The sequence below is a fragment of the Balaenoptera musculus genome, chromosome 3 (assembly GCF_009873245.2).
Source record: "Balaenoptera musculus isolate JJ_BM4_2016_0621 chromosome 3, mBalMus1.pri.v3, whole genome shotgun sequence".
Taxonomy (NCBI): domain Eukaryota; kingdom Metazoa; phylum Chordata; class Mammalia; order Artiodactyla; family Balaenopteridae; genus Balaenoptera; species Balaenoptera musculus.
The window spans coordinates 34,648,566-34,671,242 of NC_045787.1; the positions used below are offsets into that span (position 1 = coordinate 34,648,566).

General features: G+C 45.2%; 1 protein-coding gene and 1 pseudogene across 1 annotated transcript; both read right to left on the minus strand.

The window, feature by feature from the left end:
* Positions 1-7,555: 7,555 nt before the first annotated feature.
* Positions 7,556-7,963, minus strand: LOC118892894 (annotated as a pseudogene).
* Positions 7,964-17,810: 9,847 nt separating this feature from the next.
* LOC118892471 (annexin-2 receptor-like) lies at positions 17,811-18,368 on the minus strand. Its single transcript, XM_036847260.1, has one exon. It carries the CDS (start codon positions 18,366-18,368, stop codon positions 17,811-17,813), a length of 558 nt encoding a protein of 185 aa, XP_036703155.1.
* Positions 18,369-22,677: the final 4,309 nt, after the last annotated feature.

Sequence of the window (22,677 nt, forward strand, 5' to 3'; positions counted from 1 at the left end):
TGTACATAAAACAATACAAAATTTTAAAACTTCAGTACCTTCAATGAAGAATGGTAAATGAATGTACAATCCACCATCCTTCAAAATAACCAGAGCCAATCAAACCATTTAGGCCGCCTAAGCAATATTAAACCTACGTTATCTCATAAACATAAGCAACACTTGAATTTATGTTATTTCTTGAAAATGCCTCTGATAGGAATAAAAGAATGTCATCCTTCGGAAATGGAACAAGGTAATCACTAATAATCAAACCGTGCAGTCTGGACACCCCCAAAGTAATTACCAAAATTTCAAAGGTTAAAAAAAGGTCCTTATTTTCACCGTAATCACATCTAGGCAAACGCGTTCTGTGAGAGAAAACCCTCGGGCTCAGAACAACCGCGGAAAGTGCCAACGGTAACAGGGGTTCCGTGCCACCCCAAGGGATACGACTATGAGATAGGCGTGGGAGGGCGGGGCTGCGGCGGTGCCAGGACCCAGTTAGCTCCTGGCCGAATTTAGGGGTTCTGCAGCGGAGAGCTTCGCCACGCCCCGCACTCCGATGGAACTGGAGGGTGAGAAAGCGGCGGTTTCGGTGCAGCTTACCGCTTTTGCGAAGGAAACACCCGGGGCTGCTCAAGTAGCTGTGCTGTCGCCGAGAAAGAGTCAACCCGCCTGCGGCCCAGAAACACGACCGGGTTTGGCGCGCTCCTTCGGAAACACTTCCGGATGGACGGGGAAACCGCCCTCCCGGTGCACCAATCAGAGACTCGACCCAGAAAACAGCGTCCCCGGACGCTTAAAGTACCAGGAAGGAGCGAGCGCCCGCAGGAAGTGACTACCGCTGCTGCCAGCCGGCGAGCAATCTCCGGCTCCGCAAAACGGGCGGTACTGCCGCGGGCAAACGACCAGCTGGGCGAAATAGCGGATATATCAATATTTTTTTTCCCTGCGCTCGCTGTCCAACAAGCAAGCTGCAAGTGCTAAGCGACCAGAACTGCAACGAGAAACTCAAGGGGAAAGAGAAGCAAACATTGACAACGAACTCGGAAGTTAGGTCTTACTGCATTTTTATTCCATGTAAGAGGGCAGGTTTTGTAACCCAGAATCTTTTCACGGGGCAAGTGCCCAAAACTCCGGCTGCAATCTCGGGGTTCCTAGGCGCCGAAGATGGACCTGCAGCAGCCGCAGCTCAAGGTGCGCAGGGTGCGACCAAACCACTCCAAGCAGCCCGAGAGGAGCCGCTCGTGGCTCCACCAAGCGGGGACCGGAGGAGGGCGGCTCTCAGAAGGGGGCCCGCTGTCAGGAGTCTCGATGTCCTGCTGTCTGTCGCCGCCGGGTCTGGCCGGCCTGGCCAAGGGAAGCTGCTGGAGCAAGGGGCCGTCGAGTTCCTCGGCCGGGGCCCTCTCTCCTGCGGGGGTCAGCTGGGCTGGGCTTGGATCCAAGGTGCTCGGGGCTCTGGGACCGAGTCTTGTCTTGGCTCCCGTCTGAGCCTAATTCAGCTCCAGCAGAGAAGAGTGCTGCATACAAAGTAGCTGCATGTGATGGAGAAATGCCAGAATTTCCCATTTGGACTCAGAACTGAGAGACAGTGCTCACGGAGGCAGGGGTCCTGGAATTCTGTTCTTCTCTATTCGTAGCTGGGCATGGGAACCCCAGTGCTTCCCCCTCCCACTCAGACCATGCCTTCCAAACCCTGGTGCTACGGCCACCAGCCTGTCCAGAGATGAGGACCCCATGCTATAATGATAACTTCTGGGATGTATTTTCAAAATAATGCATCCATTCTATTGCTAAGGACTGCATAATTTTGGATTGTGCGGATGCATCATGTTTCTCAGTCCTTTACTGAAAAACACGTGTGTTTTTAAATATAATTTCTTGCTTATACAAGAAACGAAATTTCCAGTCAAAAGAGTATTGATGTTGAAATGTTTAATGCACGTTGCCATATTACGATTCTAAAGATCCTATCAAATTCATTCCTACCAGCGGTGTTTGGGAGTGACTAGTTCACCAACACTGGTTATAATGAAAAGTTTCACATATTAGCATATATTAGTCTAAATTATATCTCATTGTTTTAATTTACATTTTTAAAAAATTTAGTGAGCCCAGTCTTATCTCTCTTGTTTGAAAGAGGTTTTTCTATTTATGGAATTTAACCTTTTGTAAAAAATTAAAATTATTCCCCCACTTCTTGGTCTTTTAACTTTTATTAGGGTTTTTTTTTTTTAAGGGGAGAGAGAGCAAAGACTAACATTTGTGTTCATCTTTTTCTTTTTACGCTCTGAATTTACATTCAGTTTTCTTTGGACCACTGGGAACAGAAGCCCAGGGCAAGGACAGCAAGTGGTAAAATGCTAAAAGAATAAGAAAACCATATCATTAACTTTGAACTCCTGAGGTAGGAGATGTGCAAAGTACTTCACATCCTCAATGGGAAACTATGGCTCAGAGAGTTGCCTCATCTATCTTTACAAAGTTGCAAGAAAGTAAGATGTGAGGAAATAGAATAAAACATCCTTAAATGACTACAGTGTCGCCTGCCAAACACACAGTTGCCAAATTCCCCCTCCATTCACATTTTTTTTCCTTGACCCATAATGTTTTCAGAGTAAAAATGTTACAAAAGGGACTTTCCTGGTGGCGCAGTGGTTAAGAATCTGCCTGCCAATGCAGGGGACACGGGTTCGATCCCTGATCTGGGAAGGTCCCACATACCGCGGAGCAACTAAGCCCATGTGCCACAACTACTGAAGCCCATGGGCCTAGAGCCCGTGCTCCGCAACAAGAGAAGCCACCACAATGAGAAGCCTGAGCACCGCAACAAAGAGTAGCCCCCACTTGCCGCAACTAGAGAAAGCCCACGCGCAGCAATGAAGACCCAAAGCAGCCAAAAATAAAATAAATAAAATTTTTAAAATGTTACAGAATACTTAGAGGTTTTCCTTTTTTTTTCCCCCCCAAGTGGCCATTAGAAACATGATATTGAGCAACAGAGTAATCCTAATCTTTTGTTAAAGACACATTTTTCCCAAATGGTGCATACATTTACATTTATTACTTGTTTACAATAATGCATTAAACTGACAAATCTACCACTCAAAAAAAAATTATGAATTGACACAGTCTAATTTTCAACAGTTACCACATCAGAGACACATGATACTCGGTTCCTATTGTTCAATTTCTTTCATCACAGCCTGTGGATGAAAAATGTTGCCTACCCTATCAGCAAACAAAGGATGCTGCAGCCGTCAAGCCCTCAGGCACTACAGCCACCCCAGACGGTGAGTCCTGAGGGAATTCAAGATGGGAAAGAACAGGATACTGGCCTTAGATAGCTAAGGTGCATATCAAAGAAATGTTTTCAATGAGCCCAGACTCTTGCATCTTCCATACATAGAAAAGTGCTAAATTCACTAACTTGAAAAATCTGTTTTTTAAAAATTAACAGTAATCTTGTGATGTTCCGACTACCTGGTTTTCGTTGCAAAACTCATATATCCTCTCATATAGGCTCTCTCCTTACTTATATCCTCTCATATAGGCTCTCTCCTTACTTCTCTGGAGCAGTCCCTCAAAGCTATTTGAGAGGCTGCCTCTCCAGCTTGAAGTCCTCAGAAAGTCCACTGAATAAAACATAATTCTCAACTTTTATGTTGTGCATTTTTTTCAGTCTACAAGCTCCATTTACATGCTGTTTTTTTTCTTACCTTCTCCCTGTTCTATACTATTTCCTCTCAACCCTTCTCATTCATATTCTCAAACCTTCCTATACTCTGATCTTAAATTTAAAATTTTTTTCCTGGAATTTTCCTTTCTTTGTGCTAGCTTGTTCTTGTTCCTAGGATTCCAAAGTTTAGCAGCCTTCTGGTTTCTCTTTGTCTGCTGTTTCTATTCCACAAGCCTATTCTGTTGAGCCCTCCCATCCCGTGTGAGTAAAACCAGAGGCATTGTCCAATGAATGGTCTCAGCGGAAATCCCAGGGGTCCTAGGAGCTCAGACGGCGGAGGCAGAGGCTCCGCTTCCAGCAGCACTGGGACGGGTGATGGTGGCTCCTTGGGGGCAGGAGCTGAGCTATGAGACTTGGGAGGGTCCACACAACGAGAGATCTCAGGCTCCAGGGCTCAGCCCCCGGAGCCGGGAGACCCCGCCAGGAGAGGTTCTGAGATCCGTCATCAACGGGTCTCCACGGCGTCCGCCTCTCCTGGAGTCGCCTCTTATGGATCCTTACGGGTCGCGGGGGTCGGCCCCAGGCCGTCTCTGCGCCCCGCCACTGGATGCGCTGCGATCTGGGTCTGTGTCGCCGACAGTTGCAATGCACAAGCCCAGAGACCGGAAAACAATTCTCACTGGAGGTCCCAAGAGAGCTGGCTCACCGTGGGATAGGATCAGAAGCCGAAACTCCAATCCTCCTGGTTCCCACATCCCAGACCATCCTTTAGGCGTCCCCTCCACGGCCATTCCCCTGGGCAGGGGCCTGCGCTTCAGTCTCTACTCCAGCACTACTAGTATGGAGCTCTGTGTCAGCTGGTCTGAGAGCTACGTGCTGGAATAGAACTTCCCGGTGGTGAGCAGCGGGCCTGGGGCTGCGCAAAAGAGTCGCCAGCGCCGAAGACGCCCCCAGCCTAAAGATCGACAGATCCTGGACCCCGCCCGAGCCACCTCTCTTGGGATCACCTGGATTTAAACTGCAAACTGCTTTCCAGTCTCTGCGAGCCTCTGCGATAGGGTTCTGAAACCAGACCATCCCCAGGCGGGGCGCAGAGCCGCCAGCCCAGGACGGGATGCCCGCGACCCACCAGGAGCCAGAGGAGCCCCCGGGAGAGGTGGCCGCCGATGACGAGGAGCTCCGCAGCCACGGCCAGGCAGCCTCCTTCAGCAGGTGACGCTGCTTCCTAGGATGAACGAGTGGAGCCCTGGCACCCTGACGGCGGGGACCCCTCGGAGCATCGCCCTGCTCCTGCCCCGGGAGCCACCACCGCACGTCCCAGTGCTGGTGGCAGCGGATCCGACGAGCTGAGACCTGTAAGCTGCCTCCATCTTCGGCGCCTAGGAGCGTGAGATTTCCGCTGAAACCCTTCCCTGGGTGATCCTCCGCTACGGATATTGCAGCAACATCCCTCCGTTTGCTCACACGATGGGCGACGTTGTGTCTTCAAAAAATGTGTACCCATTTTTTCCGCTCTTTTAATAAAATTGTCCATAAATGCGAAATTCTTCTTTCTCAGGTCTATTCCTACTTTGACTGTTGGCGATGGAAGAGGTGCAGGGGTGGAGGTGGCTGGTGGCCTCGCTTTCCTGGGCGTGAGGAGGGTGGTGGAGTCCCCTGTGCACACGGAGGTGGCCAGGTGGCTGCTTGTCAAACTTGCAGACGTGCACTGGTCGTCTAGGAGATCCGGCAGACAGGATCTCTGAGAACGTCGCTGGGTCTGGGATCTACCCCAACTAAGTCTTCCTGTACCTCCTAGGGTCCTAGCCCTCCTCAAGGGCCTTTCTGAAATCTTCCAGGTGCTCTGGCATCTCTACCTCATTCCTCTGGCTTCTTAATGATTTGCATCAAATTAGTAGTCTGCAAATGAAAAGGGGTAGGGGACAGATCTCTGATCCTGACTTTTGCGAGGGTCATGCTAACATGGACTTCCAGAAGCTCTTTCCTCCTCTTGGTGTGTGGGCAGGTGCCCTTCCTAGCCCTAGGCTTGGTGTGTGTATGAGGTGGGTGTCCAGAGTGGCCAGTGGCAAAGGAGTTCCAATTGTTGGTCTCAAAGTCAGCCTTCAAATCTGGGACCAAGACGAATGTGGCTCTGGATTCTGGTTCAGCTAGAAACCTTCCTCTTGGATAATTTTCCTTCTGGGTCTAGCTAAGGAGCTGCTCTTCCATCTTCAGTTTCAATTCCTCTCCATTCCCTGCGCCCCTCATCTACCACCACTCCTGGCCCCTCCCCGTATTCAGACTCCTGATGCCCCAATCACTGGGCTAGTTTAGTGACCAGCAAAGGTCAGAGGAGCTCCTGGCTTTGTCCTGGGATCCTACATTAATTAAAGTAACACATACAAAAGAAACAAAACATCATTATTTAAATATTTTATTTATTTCTTGATAGAAATACATGTACAAAGGGAAAACTGTAAAAGTTCAAGATGAAATATTGTGAGGAATTTTTCTCCTTTTTCCTTTTTTCTCATTGAAAAATCATGATCATAACAAAACAAACATCCTCAAAATACCCTGAACGCAGAAAGTAAACTTCAAAAATATATATTTCATTCAGGGCACCTAGATTCATTTTTAAGAGGTTAATTAAAGAAAGAAGATTGTAATAAGTTAGTAAGGATGAAGATGAGTGTTCTGTCACTGTTTTATTTATTTTATGCTTTTTAGGAAACAAACAGAACCCTGGAATTGTTTACACATGTGATTTATTAGAGGAAGAAGATAACTGAAATTTGATGGAAGAGGAAGACGCAGACATCAGGCTGAACATTCCTTGGGAAAAGACTGAGAACCACACTGTAAACTGGCGCCTCAAGAGAGACACTGTCAGAAATCAAAAAAGAAAAACGTTGAATCAGAACACGCACCATAGCTGCTCTCTTCGGAACCGTGCAGCTCATGGCATGAGGTAGAATACTGGGTCGTACCAAATATGTGGGGAATGTATACGTAGAGTAATCTGTAATCCTCCTGCACTGTTGTCTGTCAAGGTTGCATTTGGTCCCGGTGAATTTAAGGTTCTTGTCTTGTCAAAAGATTTCGGAGATGAAGCAGGGAGGTTAAGAAAGTAACGTGAGATTTTATTTAAGCAAGAATACACTCTCAGAAGGAGAGCGGGCAGATGAGGAGCGGCTGCCCTGGGTTTCTTTGGCAAGCTGGTTATGAGGGGCTTACAAATGAAGGGGCGGAGTATTCACTGGGGAAGGAGGAGTTTGGGGGTCATATTCCCTGATTTTCATCCCAGCTCCGTCTTCCCGAGGGGAGGAGGGCTTTTTGTCTTTATTTAGCTTAGATCAGAAGTGTCATGGTGTCGGTGCATGATGGGTACTTTTTTTTAAATATAGTTTAATGTATTTTAATAGCAAACTTACAGGAACAGCACACAAGACAGACAACAATAAAAACATGTACTTGCATGTAGGACAACTCAGAAAAAGTACAGTGAATGGATGGAATCTATTGTATGATAAAAATGCTACAAACACCATTTAGTTTCAGTCAGTAAGAAATTTACTTGTTTTAAAAAAATCCAAATGCTGGCATTGTCCAGAAAATTTTAACAGGTTTATTTATAATTGTTATAAAGTTGAACTGCTGGAACTTGTTCACTGAAACATTTTGACTTGCGTTAATGCTTTATGACCCCGCATTTATGTTAAAAATTCACACACAAATGAAAATGGAAAAATTGCCAATATTTTATTTCTGTCCCCTATTTTTCCACTTGCAATCATATACTTAGGTACCTGTTGACCCCGTGGGGGAAAAAATATCTAACGTTCAGAACTACCAATAACAGGAAGAAGAGAATTTTTTTTTAAAGAATGAGATGTTTCCCATCTTAGTGGATTCTTAAGCACGTTCTCCACATACGCGGCGCGCTAGCTGGATGTCTTTTTGGCATGTTTGTTACACGTTTGGCATGGATAGCACACAGGTTGGTGTCTTCAAAAAGGCCAACCAGATAGGCCTCACTTGCCTCCTGCAAAGCACCAATAGCTGCACTCCGGGAGCGCAGATCTGTCTTGAAGTCCTGAGCAATTTCCCGCACCAGATGCTGGAAGGGAAGTTTGCGAATCAGAAGTTCAGTGGACTTCTGATAACGTCTAATTTCAGGGCATGCCCCGGTACCAGGCCTGTAACGATGAGGTTTCTACATCCCTCCAATAGAGGACGCACTCTTGCCAGTGGCTTTGGTAGCCAGTTGCTTCCTTGGTGCTTTTCCACCAATTTGCGGGCAGTCTGCTTTGTAAGAGCCATGGTATAGAGACCTCCTTACTTACCCCCCTTCACCTTCAGCTGGAGCTCGGGGAGCTAGAGAAGGCGCTAGCGTTGGAGAGCGAACGGCATCGCAGCGGTGGCTGCGAACATAATTGAAAAGATGATGCGTACTTCTTATCTGCAAGGATAATTTTATTGTAATGAGAGCATAACGAGCAACAGGTTACATTCAGGTGCAGGACATTCCCACCTTTCCTCACCTTTCTTTGTCTGCTTCCAGGACACATATCACCCCAAACTTGTGGTTTCCTGTCAGTCTGGAGGTTCCTGCTTTTCTTTGTCTTCCCATGGACCCCTGCTGTTTACAAGATGCGTAATTTCCTGCCACCTGGCCCCTGCCCCCATTCCTCTGCTCATATCTAGCTACCTGCCTGCTGTAACACAGTCATCCCAAAGAATGATCTGGTAGTACTCTCTTAAATTGGGCTTATACATTTTCTGTGCCACAATTCTGCTCATGGGTACCTATCCTAGAGAAAGTGTCTCAACTGATCCATAAGAGATGATTCCATACAGTAATGGTAACTCAGTAGCAATCTGAGGGTCCCCTGGGGTACAGTGGAGGGGTAAAGTGTGGCAGAAGCTCATCAGAGGGGAATAGGCATGAGTTGGAAGCAGCAGATGAAATTTGCATATAGAGATCTTGTAAATTACCAAACGAATGGAAAGTAATGAAAAAAATCAGAATAGAACACATTTCCTTTTACATGAATTGAATATGTGGGCATGCAAAACAGTATTATATAGTACAACACTGAAAAATACCAAATACATATTAAAAATACAATAGTTATTAATAGGAAAAATTACACCTAAGGGGAGCAGAGAAATGAGAATCAGTAATGATAGAAGGTCCATAATTACATAAAACAGGATAGGGGCCCTACCAACAAACACGATTAAAAACATGGTGTTCACTCAATTCAGTGTGCCCTGTAGCTTTGAAAATCAGGGCAAACTTGAGGTGTCCCTTTGATTTGGCTGAGCTAGTGTAGACCAAAATAGAAGTATTAGAATTCTAAGTAGGCATGGGACTCTCCTTTTCCCGCCCCTACCTAATCACTCCGTTCCTCATTTCCCCACCTGATGTGGGAGGAGGAGGACCTAGAATCTCAGTCCAGCTGCAGCATGAACTACCTTTGTGTTCTGGCAAAGATGGAACCTGGCTGTCTCATCTCTTAACACCGGGCCATCCTCTCTGTTGTGCTAAAAGAAGAGAACCTGAGGTGTGATATGCATAGCTGTTCCTCCCAAGTAGTGAGGCTTCTTCCAGTGAATGGAAACTGCCAGGGACCCTCCTCCCCTCCCATCCCCCTCCTTTAACTCCATCACCGAAACCACTCGGAATTTCCAAACCCCTCCCAGCAAGATGCAGGTTTCTCCTTAATCTCGCGAGGCTCCGAGGCAATTTGCAAGGCAAATGAGTGTCTAGCCCCACTTATCTGGACGTGGGTTTCCGATCTCCTGTACTAGACAGACCCTATAAAAGGCACACTCAGTACGGGGCTGAATCACTCGCCCCTTTGCTTAGACCCGCTACGCGTCTGGCCTGGGAGGAGGCTGAAGCCATGGAGCCGCACGCGTACTACACCTGGGAAGAGCTGTCCCGGAGGAGGGCGCATCCAGAGCCCCACGTGCCACCGGGCCTCAACCGAGAACAGGCCTGGGCCTGGGCTCTGGATAACTTCCCTGCGCTGAGCCGCCCCTCCTGCCGAAGCCCCCGGTTCTGCGAGGACGCGCACTACTGTGCATGTGGGCTGCCGCGGCGCGCTTGCCCCGGACACGCAGACGGTCCCCAGGTGGAGAGCGGCCACAAACGCTGGCGAGACCCACAAGTCCAGGAGCCAACGGCTAATCCGGGGTGGAGCGGCAGTCCCGTCAAGAAGAGGCCGAAGCCACACACCGCAGGGCACAATCGGGCCTGAACAGCCAGGAGATGCCCGCAGCAGCGGAGGCCGACAGACACGCGGCCAGATGGCCTCCAGGAGCCCAGGACGATCCCCGTCCCCAATCCCGAAGCTGCGGAAACCCTGTGGAGGCTTGAAACCCTGCGGAACTCGGCAAGGAAAGGAGTCGCAGCCTTCTGTCCGGCCCACGGCGCCCCTTCAACCCATGCCCTGGCCTGGAGCCTGAGTCACCCCAGTGGAGGCCTCCTTCTGCCTGGCTGGGCTTCTCCCCTGGGCCCCGCCTCGCTCTGGGATGAGCCTGGAGGACTCTGTGGGGCAGACCAGTCCTAATTTGTCCCTCCTTTCCTGGATTACTGACAGCTTTCTCAATTAGAGATCTCTCTTCAGGGAATCCATACCATCTTAAGGAGCTTTCTTGTAGTTGTACTCAGAATTGTCATGTTTCTTACGTTGATTCCAATTATGAGCAATGATTAAAACGTGCTTCCTTATTGTCTGCCTGTGGATTGATTTGGGTGGGTAGAGTCAGGCGTGGAAGCGGTATAGAGGGTTCTGTGGCTGAAAGGGGAGCTGGGACCCAGGTCAGGGCTCCTTAAGATGAAAGAAATGTAAAGTGAAACCATGACATATAACTTTGACTACCACAGTGGTCTTTTCCATTTGTTCTAATATTGGTAAAGTAGTAACTCCCCAACGCAGCTTTTGAGAAATGAATTTGAAAGGATCTTTGGAAAGCCAGCATGACAATATGCATTAAGCATTTCAATATGAATACCCCTGGGGACTTCCCTGGTGGTCCAGTGGTTAAGACTCCGAGCTCCCAATGCAGGGGGCCCCCAGGTTCAATCCCTGGTCAGGGAACTAAGATCCCACATATCACAACTAAGCCCGCGCTCGCTGCGACTAGAGAAACCTGCACACACCAATCAAGAGCCTGCACACCAAAACGAAGACCCAGCGCAGCCTAAATAAATAAATAAATAAATAAATAAATAATTCTCCAAAAAAATATATGAATACTCTTGACCCAGAATTCCACTTCTACAAGCCAGAAATTGTGGTTAAAAAACGGACGTGTTGGGCTTCCCTGGTGGTGCAGTGGTTGAGAATCTGCCTGCCAATGCAGGGGACACGGGTTCGAGCCCTGGTCTGGGAAGATCCCACATGCCGCGGAGCAACTGGGCCCGTGAGCCGCAATTACTGAGCCTGCGCGTCTGGAGCCTGTGCTCCGCAACAAGAGAGGCCGCGATAGTGAGAGGCCCGCGCACCGCGATGAAGAGTGGCCTTCGCTTGCCACAACTAGAGAAAGCCCTCGCACAGAAACGAAGACCCAACACAGCCATAAATAAATAAAATAAATTTAAAAAAAACAAAACAAAAAACGGACGTGTTTTCCAATACAGGATAAAAAAAATATAAACAATAGGCATATTTGCACAATCCCAAACTATGCAGCCCTAGAAATAAAATGGAAGGCATGATTTTGAAAAGGTATCCCAGAGAACAAATGTACGGTAGGGGGACTGGGCAGGAGGTGACTGTAGCAAGGGGACTTGAATTCAAGGGGATGGTTCTAACCAAGTTAGAGGCGAAAGCGCTGAGGTAGCCAACCAGGTAGGCTCGGAGAGGGCAGAATTCCATGTCCTTGCCCTGTGGGCACCCCGTGACTACCTGCACCGGGGTTTTGTAGCTTTTCTGGATCCAGGTAGCCACCTGATCTGCCATATTCGGCTTCTCTGGGGCTGAAGTTGGACCAGGCAGGAACCCAAGTGTCAATTCCCAGGCAGGCCTTGTTGGGAGCTTCCAAACTACTCATGGCACAGAGAAAGTCTCTGAGTCCTCATTATTTCTCTCCCACACAGTAGGTCCTATCCTACCAGAAGTGGAGCATTCCCCTGAGCCTCTGCTCAGTCCCTGGAGGTTGTCCAGACCCAGGCTTCTACCCAGTGCAGGGAAGGCAGTAGCCAGGTTCCCGCCTCTTGCTTGCAGACAACCGAACCCTCACAGCAAGACAGATGAAGTTCCAAACCTTCACTCTCTTATACCGTGAAACAGTGTGTCTGGGCCAAGAGAGAGGAGCAGGAAGCAGAAGTCCTCTAGCCTAGGACCTCTAAGACATCAGAATTAAGATGCTGAAACACAGACATTGGTGTTAACCTTCAGTGCACATTGCTTCAGGATACCAGACCCCCGAGAGGAAGCAAATTAATATCCTCTTCTGAATGACATCCAGTAAAACCGAGCTGAATGTGGCTTTGGTCAGATCTGATTGATTGGGTCATCCCAGCATTTGATGCTCACAGCATGTTTACCAGCATTTCTGAGAAGCAGCAAGGAAAAACAAACAAATAAATCCTCCCAAGAGCTATTTTTCTCCTTTTCAGTGATATCTGATCTTCCTCTGTTCAGCCTGTGGCTGGAGAATATTTTTTTCTATATTCATTCCTTCTTCATTCCCAAAGCCTTACTAAGCACCAATATTATACTACATGTATACATGATCCTGGAGCTAAAGCCATCAACCAGCAGACATGGGATCTGCCATAAAGTGTCTGACTTTTTTTTTTTTTAATTTATTTTTTATTTATTTATGGCTGCGTTGGGTCTTTGTTGCTGCGCGTGGGCTTTCTCTAGTTGCGGTAAGCAGGGGCTACTCTTCACTGCGGTGCGTGGGCTTCTCACTGCGGTGGCTTCTCTTGTTGTGGAGCACGGGCTCTAGGGCGCAGGCTCAGTAGTTGTGGCACACGGGCTTGGTTGCTCTGTGGCATGTGGGATCTTCCCGGACCAGGGCTCGAATCCGTGTCCCCTGCAATGGCAGGCGGGTTCTTAACCACTGCGCAACCAGGGAAGTCCTAAAGTGTCTGACTTTCATGGGAGGGACAGACAGTAAACATGCCAACAAATAAGCAAATAGAACTATTTTAGTATAAGTGCTATAAAGAATGTTTTCTAAGTTAATTGAAAGAAGGTAACTGAGAGGGTACTAACTTTGAAGAGTCAAAATAGCATTATTAGAGATATGAGCATGTCCTTTCAACTTAGATCTCAGTAGTGTGATGGAAAATCTAGAGGAAGGAAAATCTCATCATCGAGAGAGAACATCCAATTCACAGGCTCAGCCTAGAAAAAGATTAATATGGTCATTGATGGAGGGAAGGCAAATACTGGCTTTCTGTGGCCCTAGTGAGATATATCTGTACCACAGCAATCTCAGAGTCCTCTGTCTCTGCTAGCATCCAATCATACTTAATAGGTAATTATGATGAAAGATTTAAATTTTGTGTTAGATTTGATTGAATAGTTTAATTGCTGACTTTGACTGCTCAAATATATGCTATTGACCTAATCAGTTATCAGATTGACCATAGATGTAGCCAAGGAATTGATTGGGGAGACCTAACTGATGGTATTTGAAGGTGTGTTCACAATTTCTTCTTCACTCTGTCAGATTATATGACCCCATATATGAGCTGAGCTATTTAGTTTCTATGTTATGACACTGTATTTTCCAGGGTAGATACAAAATAAATAAAATGGAAGAGAAAAATATTGTGATTATTCAAGAAGCTTTTCCAAGACACTAGAGAGCAGTAAAATTTGATTTAAATAGTATAACAGTGTAATCTGGAGTGTGTAAATTGAAGATCCCCTAATACATCACCTCCCCTCTTAGTGAGCAGCTTCTGTCTAGGGCAGTTGAAAGGAACTAGTGCCATGATTTGCACAGTTTGGAGGGAGAGAGATGTCAGCTGGAGGGCTGCTCAGTAGGTGTTTGTCTAGGGAATCGGGCTCCCCATTGGGAAACCTCACTCCTCTGTGTGTTACTGCCATCCAGGCACCTTCCTTTCTCTACGATGCAAACGTCCATTCACTGTTCACACCTGGGCAGACGTATCTCTGCTACTTAGCACAGCAAAACTGCAGTCAGCTTCCTGGGGCCACTTCTGAAGTTCCCCAATAATCACTTGCCATTCGAAGCTTCTCCGGCTCTCAGGATCCACCATCTAGACACCTAGAGTCCACTTACAGAGACTCTTGAAATTTCTGGTTTCAGGAGTTTCCGTTCTAGTTTCTAAATAAGGCTCTCTATTTACTAGCGTAAATAGTATTTATCTGTTCTTTCTCTAGATTGGATATTGCAGTGCAGGGTGCAGGCTCATTTCTCTGGATTTGTTGCTGGACAGGGACTCTTTTGAAGTCACATTATTTCCCCCAAATCTTCCAGGAAATGTATATTATTTTTATCTTTCCTTCCTGAAAAAAAAGTAAATTGAATAGATTGTGTAGGCATTCATTAGGTATATGACTTCAGATATATCCTGTAGGTGGGAATAGTGGATAAAGAAAGGAAGCTTACTTTATTCTAAAATCCATCTACATTTATTTCACATCAACTTTAACGATCACTTATGAAATCTATAAAATATTCTTTTTGCCTTTCATTCTTTTTTATTGAGGTAAAATTGGTATAGGAGTTTCAGGTGTACAGCATTATGATTCAACACATGTGTTCATTACAAAGTGATCATCCTCAAAATCTAGTTACCATCCATCACCATGCACTTGACCCCCATCACCCATTCCAACCAGCCCCCAACCCCCATCCCTTATGGTAAATACCAATCTGTTCTCTTGTTTTGTTTGTTCAGTTTTTTTGTTTTAGTTTTTTTTGGGGGAGTTGGTTTGGGGTTTCTTTAGATTCCACATATGAGTGAAATCATATAGTTTTTGTCTTTTATCTTTTGATTTATTTCACTTAAGGTAATACCCTCAAGGTCCACATGTTGTCGCAAATGGCAGGATTTCATTCTTTTTATGACTGAGTAGTATTCCATTGTGTATATATACCACATCTTCTTCTTCTTTTAAATTGAAGTACAGTTGATTTACAATATTATATTAGTTTCAGGTGTACAACATAGTGATTCAGTATTTTTGCAGATTATATTCCATTATAGGTTATTATAAGATAATAGCTATAATTCCCTGTGCTATACAGTATATCCTTGTTGCTTATCTATTTTATACATAGTAGTTTGTATCTGTTAATCCCATACCCCTAATTTGTCCCTCATTCTTCCCTCTCCCTTTTGGTAACCACAAGTGTGTTTTCTATATCTGTGAGTCTGTTTCTATTTTGCATACACATTCATTTGTATTATTTTTAGATGCCACATATAAGTGATATCATGCACTATTTGTCTTCCTCTGTCTGGCTTATTTCACTAAGCATAATATTCTCTAGGTCCATCCATGTTGCTGCAAATGGCAAAATTTCATTCTTTTTATGGCTGAGCAATATTCCACTGTATATACTTACCAAATCTTAATTCAGTCATCCTTTTTTTGGCACTTGTGTTGCTTCCATGTCTTGGATATTGTAAATAGGTGCATGTATCTTTTTGAATTCATGCTTTCGTTTTTTCTGGATGTATACCCAGGAGTGGAAAGCTGGATCCTATGGTATTTCTATTTTTAGATTTTGAGGAACCTCCATACTGTTTTCCATGGTAGTTGCACCAATTTAGATTCCCACCAACAGTATATGAGTGTTCCCTTTTCTCCACATTCTCTCCAACACTTGTCATTTATTGTCTTTTGGAGAATAGCCATTCTGACAGGTGGGAGATGATATCTCATTGTGGTTTTGATGTGCATGTCCCTGATAATTAGTGATGCTGAGCATCTTTCATGGGTCTGTTGGCCATCTGTGTGTCTTCTTTGGAAAAATGTCTGTTGAGGTCCTCTGCCCATTTTTCAATGAGGTTGTTTGCTTTTTTTGGAGTTTAAATTGTATAAATTGAGTTGTATAACTTGAGTTAAAACCTTAAGAGGATATAAGAGTTCTTTGTATATTTTGGATATTAACCCTTTGTCAAATATGTGATTAGATATATCTCCCCTCATTCAGTAGGTTGCCTTCTCAATTTGATGATAGTTTCTTTTGCTGTGCAGAAACTTTTTAGTTTGATGTAGTCCCATTAGTTTATTTTTGCTTTTGTGTCCCCTGCCTGCCTTCTCTTCTTGAAATTATCCATTTCTAGCCTTGAGGAAATAGCTACATACAGTTACCTTGCTGTTCACATGCCCCATATTGAATTGCATGAATTAGCAATCATGTAAGAAATTTTGACATTGTGTACATTTGTGAAAATTCCTTTCCCTTACTTAAAAATTACACAAAACATTTCTTTTGAAAAAAACAATCTTTTTTGATAATAAAACCTAACAGCTTAAAAAAATTCTCTTTATACTGTGAGTCATTGCTTTGGCTGTTGGGAAGTACAAATGGCAGAGGTAGAGGTGGCTAGTTCAAGTCAATTTTTAAAAAATTTTTAAGTAAAAAGAAAAGAAAAAATGGAGCACACAAACCCCATTACTAGAAATAGTTACAGGTAAGGGCAGAAGCAATCTATTCCAGAACAGAATTTTCTTTAACAATGTTATGGATGATCAAATACTGCAATGACTCCAGCTTTCTACCAGCAAAGGGCACTTCTACAGTATTCAGCACTACTAGTCAGTTTTACAACCAAAAACAACCTAAAATTGTATTTTTAGGTATTGCTAATATACTATTTAATATTAAAGATACTCTAATATATTTAATAAAATACTGGGGTCTAGATGTATGTTATAATTTAAAATGTATGGAATTATAAAGTGAAAATAAGAGCTTGCCTGATAGAGTGTACCTGTCTGCATGGTCTAGGACAGTCCCAGTAATCAATCATTCCTATGAATACTCATTCTACTTTGGATAGAGTACACTATGGCCTCACATCAGTCTATGCCATATTTTGCTGTCAAATGAGTTTCGTACCAAAATTTACACACCAAAGTGTAGGTTGCATACAATTTTGGATTTTAGAATTGCTAAAGGAACTGTAGAACTGCACTCCAAATCCTGCTAGTGATTCCTGACAAGTGGGTTTATGGACAATTGTGTCTTTCCATGAATTCAAGGGCTATTTCATTTATTTGCCTAAGAGATTAAGTATTTGAAATGACTACTGAAAAAGTGAGGATGAAATTTAAAAGTTATTTCTTTATTTCCAGTTCTCACTGATTTCATTTCTCATATACACTCTTTAAGAAATAAAAGACAAAGTAGGAAATTAAAATACATTAATAAAGACATAGCAGTGTCTACAACACACACCCATGTCATCACATCCTCTTGTTATGAGCTGTATGTTTCCCATGCTCAGGCCTCAATGGAAAAGTTCTGTTTGAATCTGAAAAAGTGAAATATCACTCTGTGGTCCAATGGATGGGTGAAAAGAATACTTTTGCAATTCCCTGGGGACAGGCCAGGGTTACATACTGGTTGAGCCCCAGCATCCAGGCTGCACAGGTGGCCCATGGAATCCTGGCAGGGAAAGGAGAGAAAGGGTGAGGTTGGGTGGGGTGCCAGAAACCAGAGCGATGAGGGGAAGGGATTACAGGAAACCGCTCCCGAGGCCAGGAGCCGCCACATTCAGACTCCTGTGAGATTAATCCCAGCGAAAGATTTTGCCCCAGGAGCGTTCATCGGGCGAAGTGGAGTTCTCAGGGCTGCTGGCCGCCCTTTGCTGGATGTGTCGGAGCCCAGCACGTGGGACCCAGTCTGGCAACGCCTATGCTGGACCCCTGGCCGCCCGGTGTGCCCAAGAGACCCCACCGGCCTCCCCCCGCCCAGCAAATCAGGGGACTGAGGGTCCCCGGTGAGAACTGGCCCCGGCCACCCCGCCCCTGCGTCGGGTCCTTCCCCAAAAGCCAAAGTAAGAGAGAGAAAGGCGTTGGAATTTGGTATAATTTATTAAGTAAGCGAAAGGAAAATTCACAAATGTCTCTGAAGACGAATTCTTCCATGATTGCTAAACGGAGAGGTGTTATTGTAATACCATCTGTCGCAAGGGATCATCCAATGACGGGTCTCAGCGGAGATGAGGGCTCCTGGGTCCAAAGGCGGCGGGAGAGGCAGCCCAGGGTCTTCCCGGCCACTGCGTGTAGGTCCGCGGCCACCAGCCTTGGGACGTCCGGTGGTGTCTCTCCAGGCCAGGAGGAGGGCGATGCTCCGGAAGGGTCCCCGCGGTCAGAGGTCTCGGGTTCCAGATGTTGGGTCCCCGATGCCGCAAGACCCTCCCAGGGAAGCTTTGCAGGTGGGCGGCGGCCCCACCTCCTGAGGGCGATTGTGGCTCCTGGCGGGTCGCGGGCGTCGTGTCCGGGGCGGGCGGCCCAGCGCCCCGCCTGCAGGTGCTCTGCGCTCGGGGTCCGTGTTTCGGGCAGTGTGGGTGCAGACGCCCGCAGGGGGTAGAAAGTTGTTCCCCATCGAAGTCCTCGTCGTCCCCAGAGAGTTGGCCCAGCGTAGGATAGAAAGGGAGCTGCCATTCCTCAGGGTCCGCTAAGCTCAAGATTTGCAGCATCTCTGGTTCCTGGGACTCCTCTGCGGAATCCCAGGCCTCGCGCACGCAGCGGGGAAAGTTCGGCTCCATCGCTTCAGCCTCTGAGAGGAGGTTTTCCGGGATCCCTTCCTTGAGAATTTATACTTTCCCGGGCTCTTAGGGGTCCAACCAGAGGATATTAGGATGGGTGGTGCCGTTTTGTCAGGTTTCAGATTGCTTCAGAAGGCGGGCCCTGAGGAGATTAGGGGAAAATCCAGTCATCTTGGATGGAGTTATTCGAAGTTGAATTGATTTTGTTGATTTGATAGAATTAAATTTTTGTTGTTGTTTGGTTTTTTTGAAAAGAATTACAGGTACAGGGACTCTGCCAAGACGAGCTCTTCGGAAGGTTACTCTTTTAGGAAAGGTATCCTATGTGCCTGACACTTTTAGTTAACTGTATGTCCATTGATTCTCAGGGCCCTTCTGCTTGGAAAGTACCATCAGATTTTACCCAGATGATCAGAATGAGAAGTTGGCCACCTTTGCATGAAATCACACTGCTGGTCAGACTGACACTCTGATCTTCAATTCTAAGTTAAAATTGCTTCAGACTTTCAGCCAACATGTAGGAGGGGAGGGCTCAAAGTCTAGAGATCTAGATGCAGATTGTTTGGGTACAAGTTCTGTCTATTATTTCTATATGACTCAGTTAGTTACCTAACCTCTCTTATCCTCATGTTTTTATCTGGATGGTAGCTAAAAGTTAACATTTTACAAGGTAACTTTTATGATTAAATTCAACAACAAAGGTCATGTAATTAGATATTCCCAGGCAGAAAATAAGTTGTTCAATTACAATTATTATTATTTTCATTGTCATTCTTAGGATATTAAACATAACATCAATGAATAACAAACTCAAAATGTTGTATTTTTGTGTGTGTTTAATCTGAATGGATTGCTTTTTCCTTCTGTGTCAGATCTGTAGTGAAATCCTATTCCCTTACATCCTTCCTGAGATGTTTCAGACATTCTGTTGGCAAACATGTCAGTGCCTCTAAGCCTAGACTTCCTTGATCAGTCATTCATCTTCAATGTAACAAAGTCAGTTAAATTCAGAGTTTTTAACAAGCATGTTTTGACAGCCTGCCACGGGCAAGCTGCTGTGATGGTGCTACACATACAGAGTTGTAGAACTGGGTCCTGCTTTGGCAGAGCTGAATTTTAAGGGGAGAGCAAAGTCACAGTTAAGAGACCATGAGGACACAGCTAAAACTTGTTCCTTATGGTAGTTGATTCTCTGCCAGGAAAGAAAACTCTAACGTTTAAGATGACTCCCACCAAAGCCAGTGTTTTGCATGAGCTGAGATAAAAAGAAATGGTATCAATAAAAATGAGAAATAAGGGGACTTCCATGGTGACGCAGTGGTTAGGAATCCGCCTGCCAATGCAGGGACATGTGTTCGAGCCCTGGTCTGGGAAGATCCCACATGCCGTGGAGCAACTAAGCCGGTGCACCACAACTACAGAGCCTGCACTCTAGAGCCCGCGAGCTACGCTACTGAGCTCACGTGCCACAACTACTGAAGCCCGTGCGCCTAGAGCCCGTGCTCTGCAACAAGAGAAGCCACTACAATGAGAAGCCTGCACACCACAACGAAGAGTAGCCCCTGCTTGCCGCAACTAGAGAAAGCCTGCACACAGCAATGAAGACCAAATGCAGCCAAAATAAATAAATAAATAAATAAATAAATAAATAAATTTTTTTGAAAGAAGTAACTTTTTAAAAAAAGAGAGAAGTAAGGAAACAGAGAAAAGAGGGAAGAGAATCAAAACCAAAAATGAGAAATAAGGAAATAAAGAAGATGAAAGTATAGACAATGCAAGAGGCAGAGAGTTGGAAGTTCTGGTCAAGGCAGCCAATAGTGGTAAGTTGAAGGGGTTCATTAGACCAGCATGCAATGGCTGTAACTGACTTGGGGGAATCTAATAAAGATATTCAAGACACAGAGCTCTGCTTGGCCAGGTTTAAGGGAAGGACAACAACACTGTTTCCTTTGAAGGCTCAACATGGCGCTAATAGGCCCTGGTGGTGTAGAACCTTCTCAGAAAGTTGTTTGAACACCAGTGACATTTGGTTTTCCCCACAGAGGTTAGGAGCAGCTAGCCTGTGTTATACATGCAGCAGAAAGAAGCCACTACAGTGAGAACCAGCAATGTGGTCAGACTGCAGATGATCAATATCAGTCACCAACAAAGTGGGGAACAACTGATTTCAGATAAAGTCTACCCATTACATGTAGTTGGGATGTCTTAATATTTCTTTTAATCTGTAGGATTTCCCCAACTCTTCTATTTTTTTTTCCTTTTTATTTTTTGAAGAAAAGGGTATGTCAAGTACAATGTCTCACCTATTTTTTTAAAGTTTCATTCATAAACAACCTTTCTGAGCATCAAAAATAGGAAAGTTCCCCTGACCATATAGACCAGCATGGAGCAAACTCATCCTTCAATACTGGGCATGTGAAATAGCAAGGTATCTACCAGGTAGCTATTTTCTCAAGACAGGAATGAGGTGATTTCAAGAAGGGAAGGCAGAAAGAGTATTTTATAGATTCCACAAATAATCATTGAAATGGATGTGAAATAAAGTAGATGGATTTTAGAATAAAATAAGTCCATTTCTTTTTCCCCCTATACCAAAAATAAGTTTTGGTCTACTGTTACGGAAAAGGGTGTCATGAAAGAATATAGATGGATCTGTGAGAAGAGTTAACAAGGACATGTATAGGCAGGGATTGCCTTCTGGTGAGAGAGTCAGGGACAGTCTTAGTGTGGGGAAAATATTCTCAGGGATCCTAAGTATATGGTTCAAAAAGTGGGTCCCTTCTCCTGCAGGTTGGGATTCCAGTTTTGGGGTGAGGAGGTCTTGCCTATGGATTGTCTTCTTATTGCTAATCTTTTTGCTTTTGAGAAAGAAGTGAAACAAAATGCAGGCTCCTAAGAGGAAAACCACAGTGCTATCTCTCAACCCTAGCAGCACAATTAGGTGACAGCCACGGGTCCACATTTTTTAAGGGAGAACTGTGGTCTGGAGAGTCTGGGAAACCTGGGTGGCACTGTTTAGTGCACAGGGTCAGTAAACATTCTGATTCTCCTTGGAACCATTATTGTGCCCTGTAAGGAAACTAATTCTAAAGAGGTTCGTCTTCTATAGTAGGTCATAAGGTACTCTCAGTAATGATAACTTTTAAAAAATTCAATATTTAGTTTAAGTTTTCCCCTTCTGCTGTGTAATTTCCTTCAGTTATCCCAATCCTTCAATAAAAACTGGTACAGCCGTTCAACCTTGTGTAATGATACTTGGTGGGATTAAAGAATGGGCACTAGATGAAATGCATCCTGAAACAGAGCAACCTTTTTTTGGAACCAGCTCACAGACAACAGTGTGCTATTGGTGACCATGTCCTGGCATCCAGGGGGAGACCAGCAGTGACGCAAAGTTTTCTTATAGAGGAGCTGGGAATATCCGGGTGGACTGCAGTGGGGACTGTGTGGCTGTATGTCAATCCAGGAAGAGACATGAGAAAATCTCTTTACACGTAGACTTGAGACAGGTAACAAGGAATTGGGAGGCAACTTGATGCTTGACTTACATATCATGATCAAATTCTAAGTCTCAGTTGCAAATTCCCAAGGTAGGCACTTGTGGAAGGAACTGCAGCAGAGTGTTTACATAGGCAAGGCTCTGGAAACCCTGCCCTCTCTCAGCCTAATGGGTGGCTGTGCCTTAGTGCTTTCCCTTCCAACTTGCTTAGAACCACCCTTAGTTGCTACAGTCAACCTGTCCAGGGCTCAGCCTGGTACATTCAGCCTCTGGGTATCTTTTCAAAGTCATGCCTTCCATTTTACCTCTAAGAGCAGCATAGTTTGGAACTGTGCAAATATGACTATCATTTATTTTTAATCTTATATTGGAAAATCGCCTGTTAACCACAATTTCTGGCTTGTAGAAGTGGAATTCTGGGTCAAGAGTATTCATATATATTTTTTGAGATTGATTGATTGATTGATTGATTTAGGCTGCGCTGGGTCTTCGTTTTGGTGTGCAGGCTCTTGATTGGTGTGTGCAGGTTTCTCTAGTTGCAGCGAGAGGGCTTAGTTGTGGTATGTGGGATCTTAGTTCCCTGATCAGGGATTGAACCTGGGGGCCCCCTGCATTGGGAGCTCGGAGTCTTAACCACTGGACCACCAGGGAAGTCCCCAGGGGTATTCATATTGAAATGCTTAATGCATATTATCATGTTGGCTTTCCAAAGACCCTTTCAAATTCATTTCTCAAAAGCTGCGTTGGGGAGTTACTACTTTACAAATATTAGAACAAATGGAAAAGATTAATACAGACCACTGTGGTAGT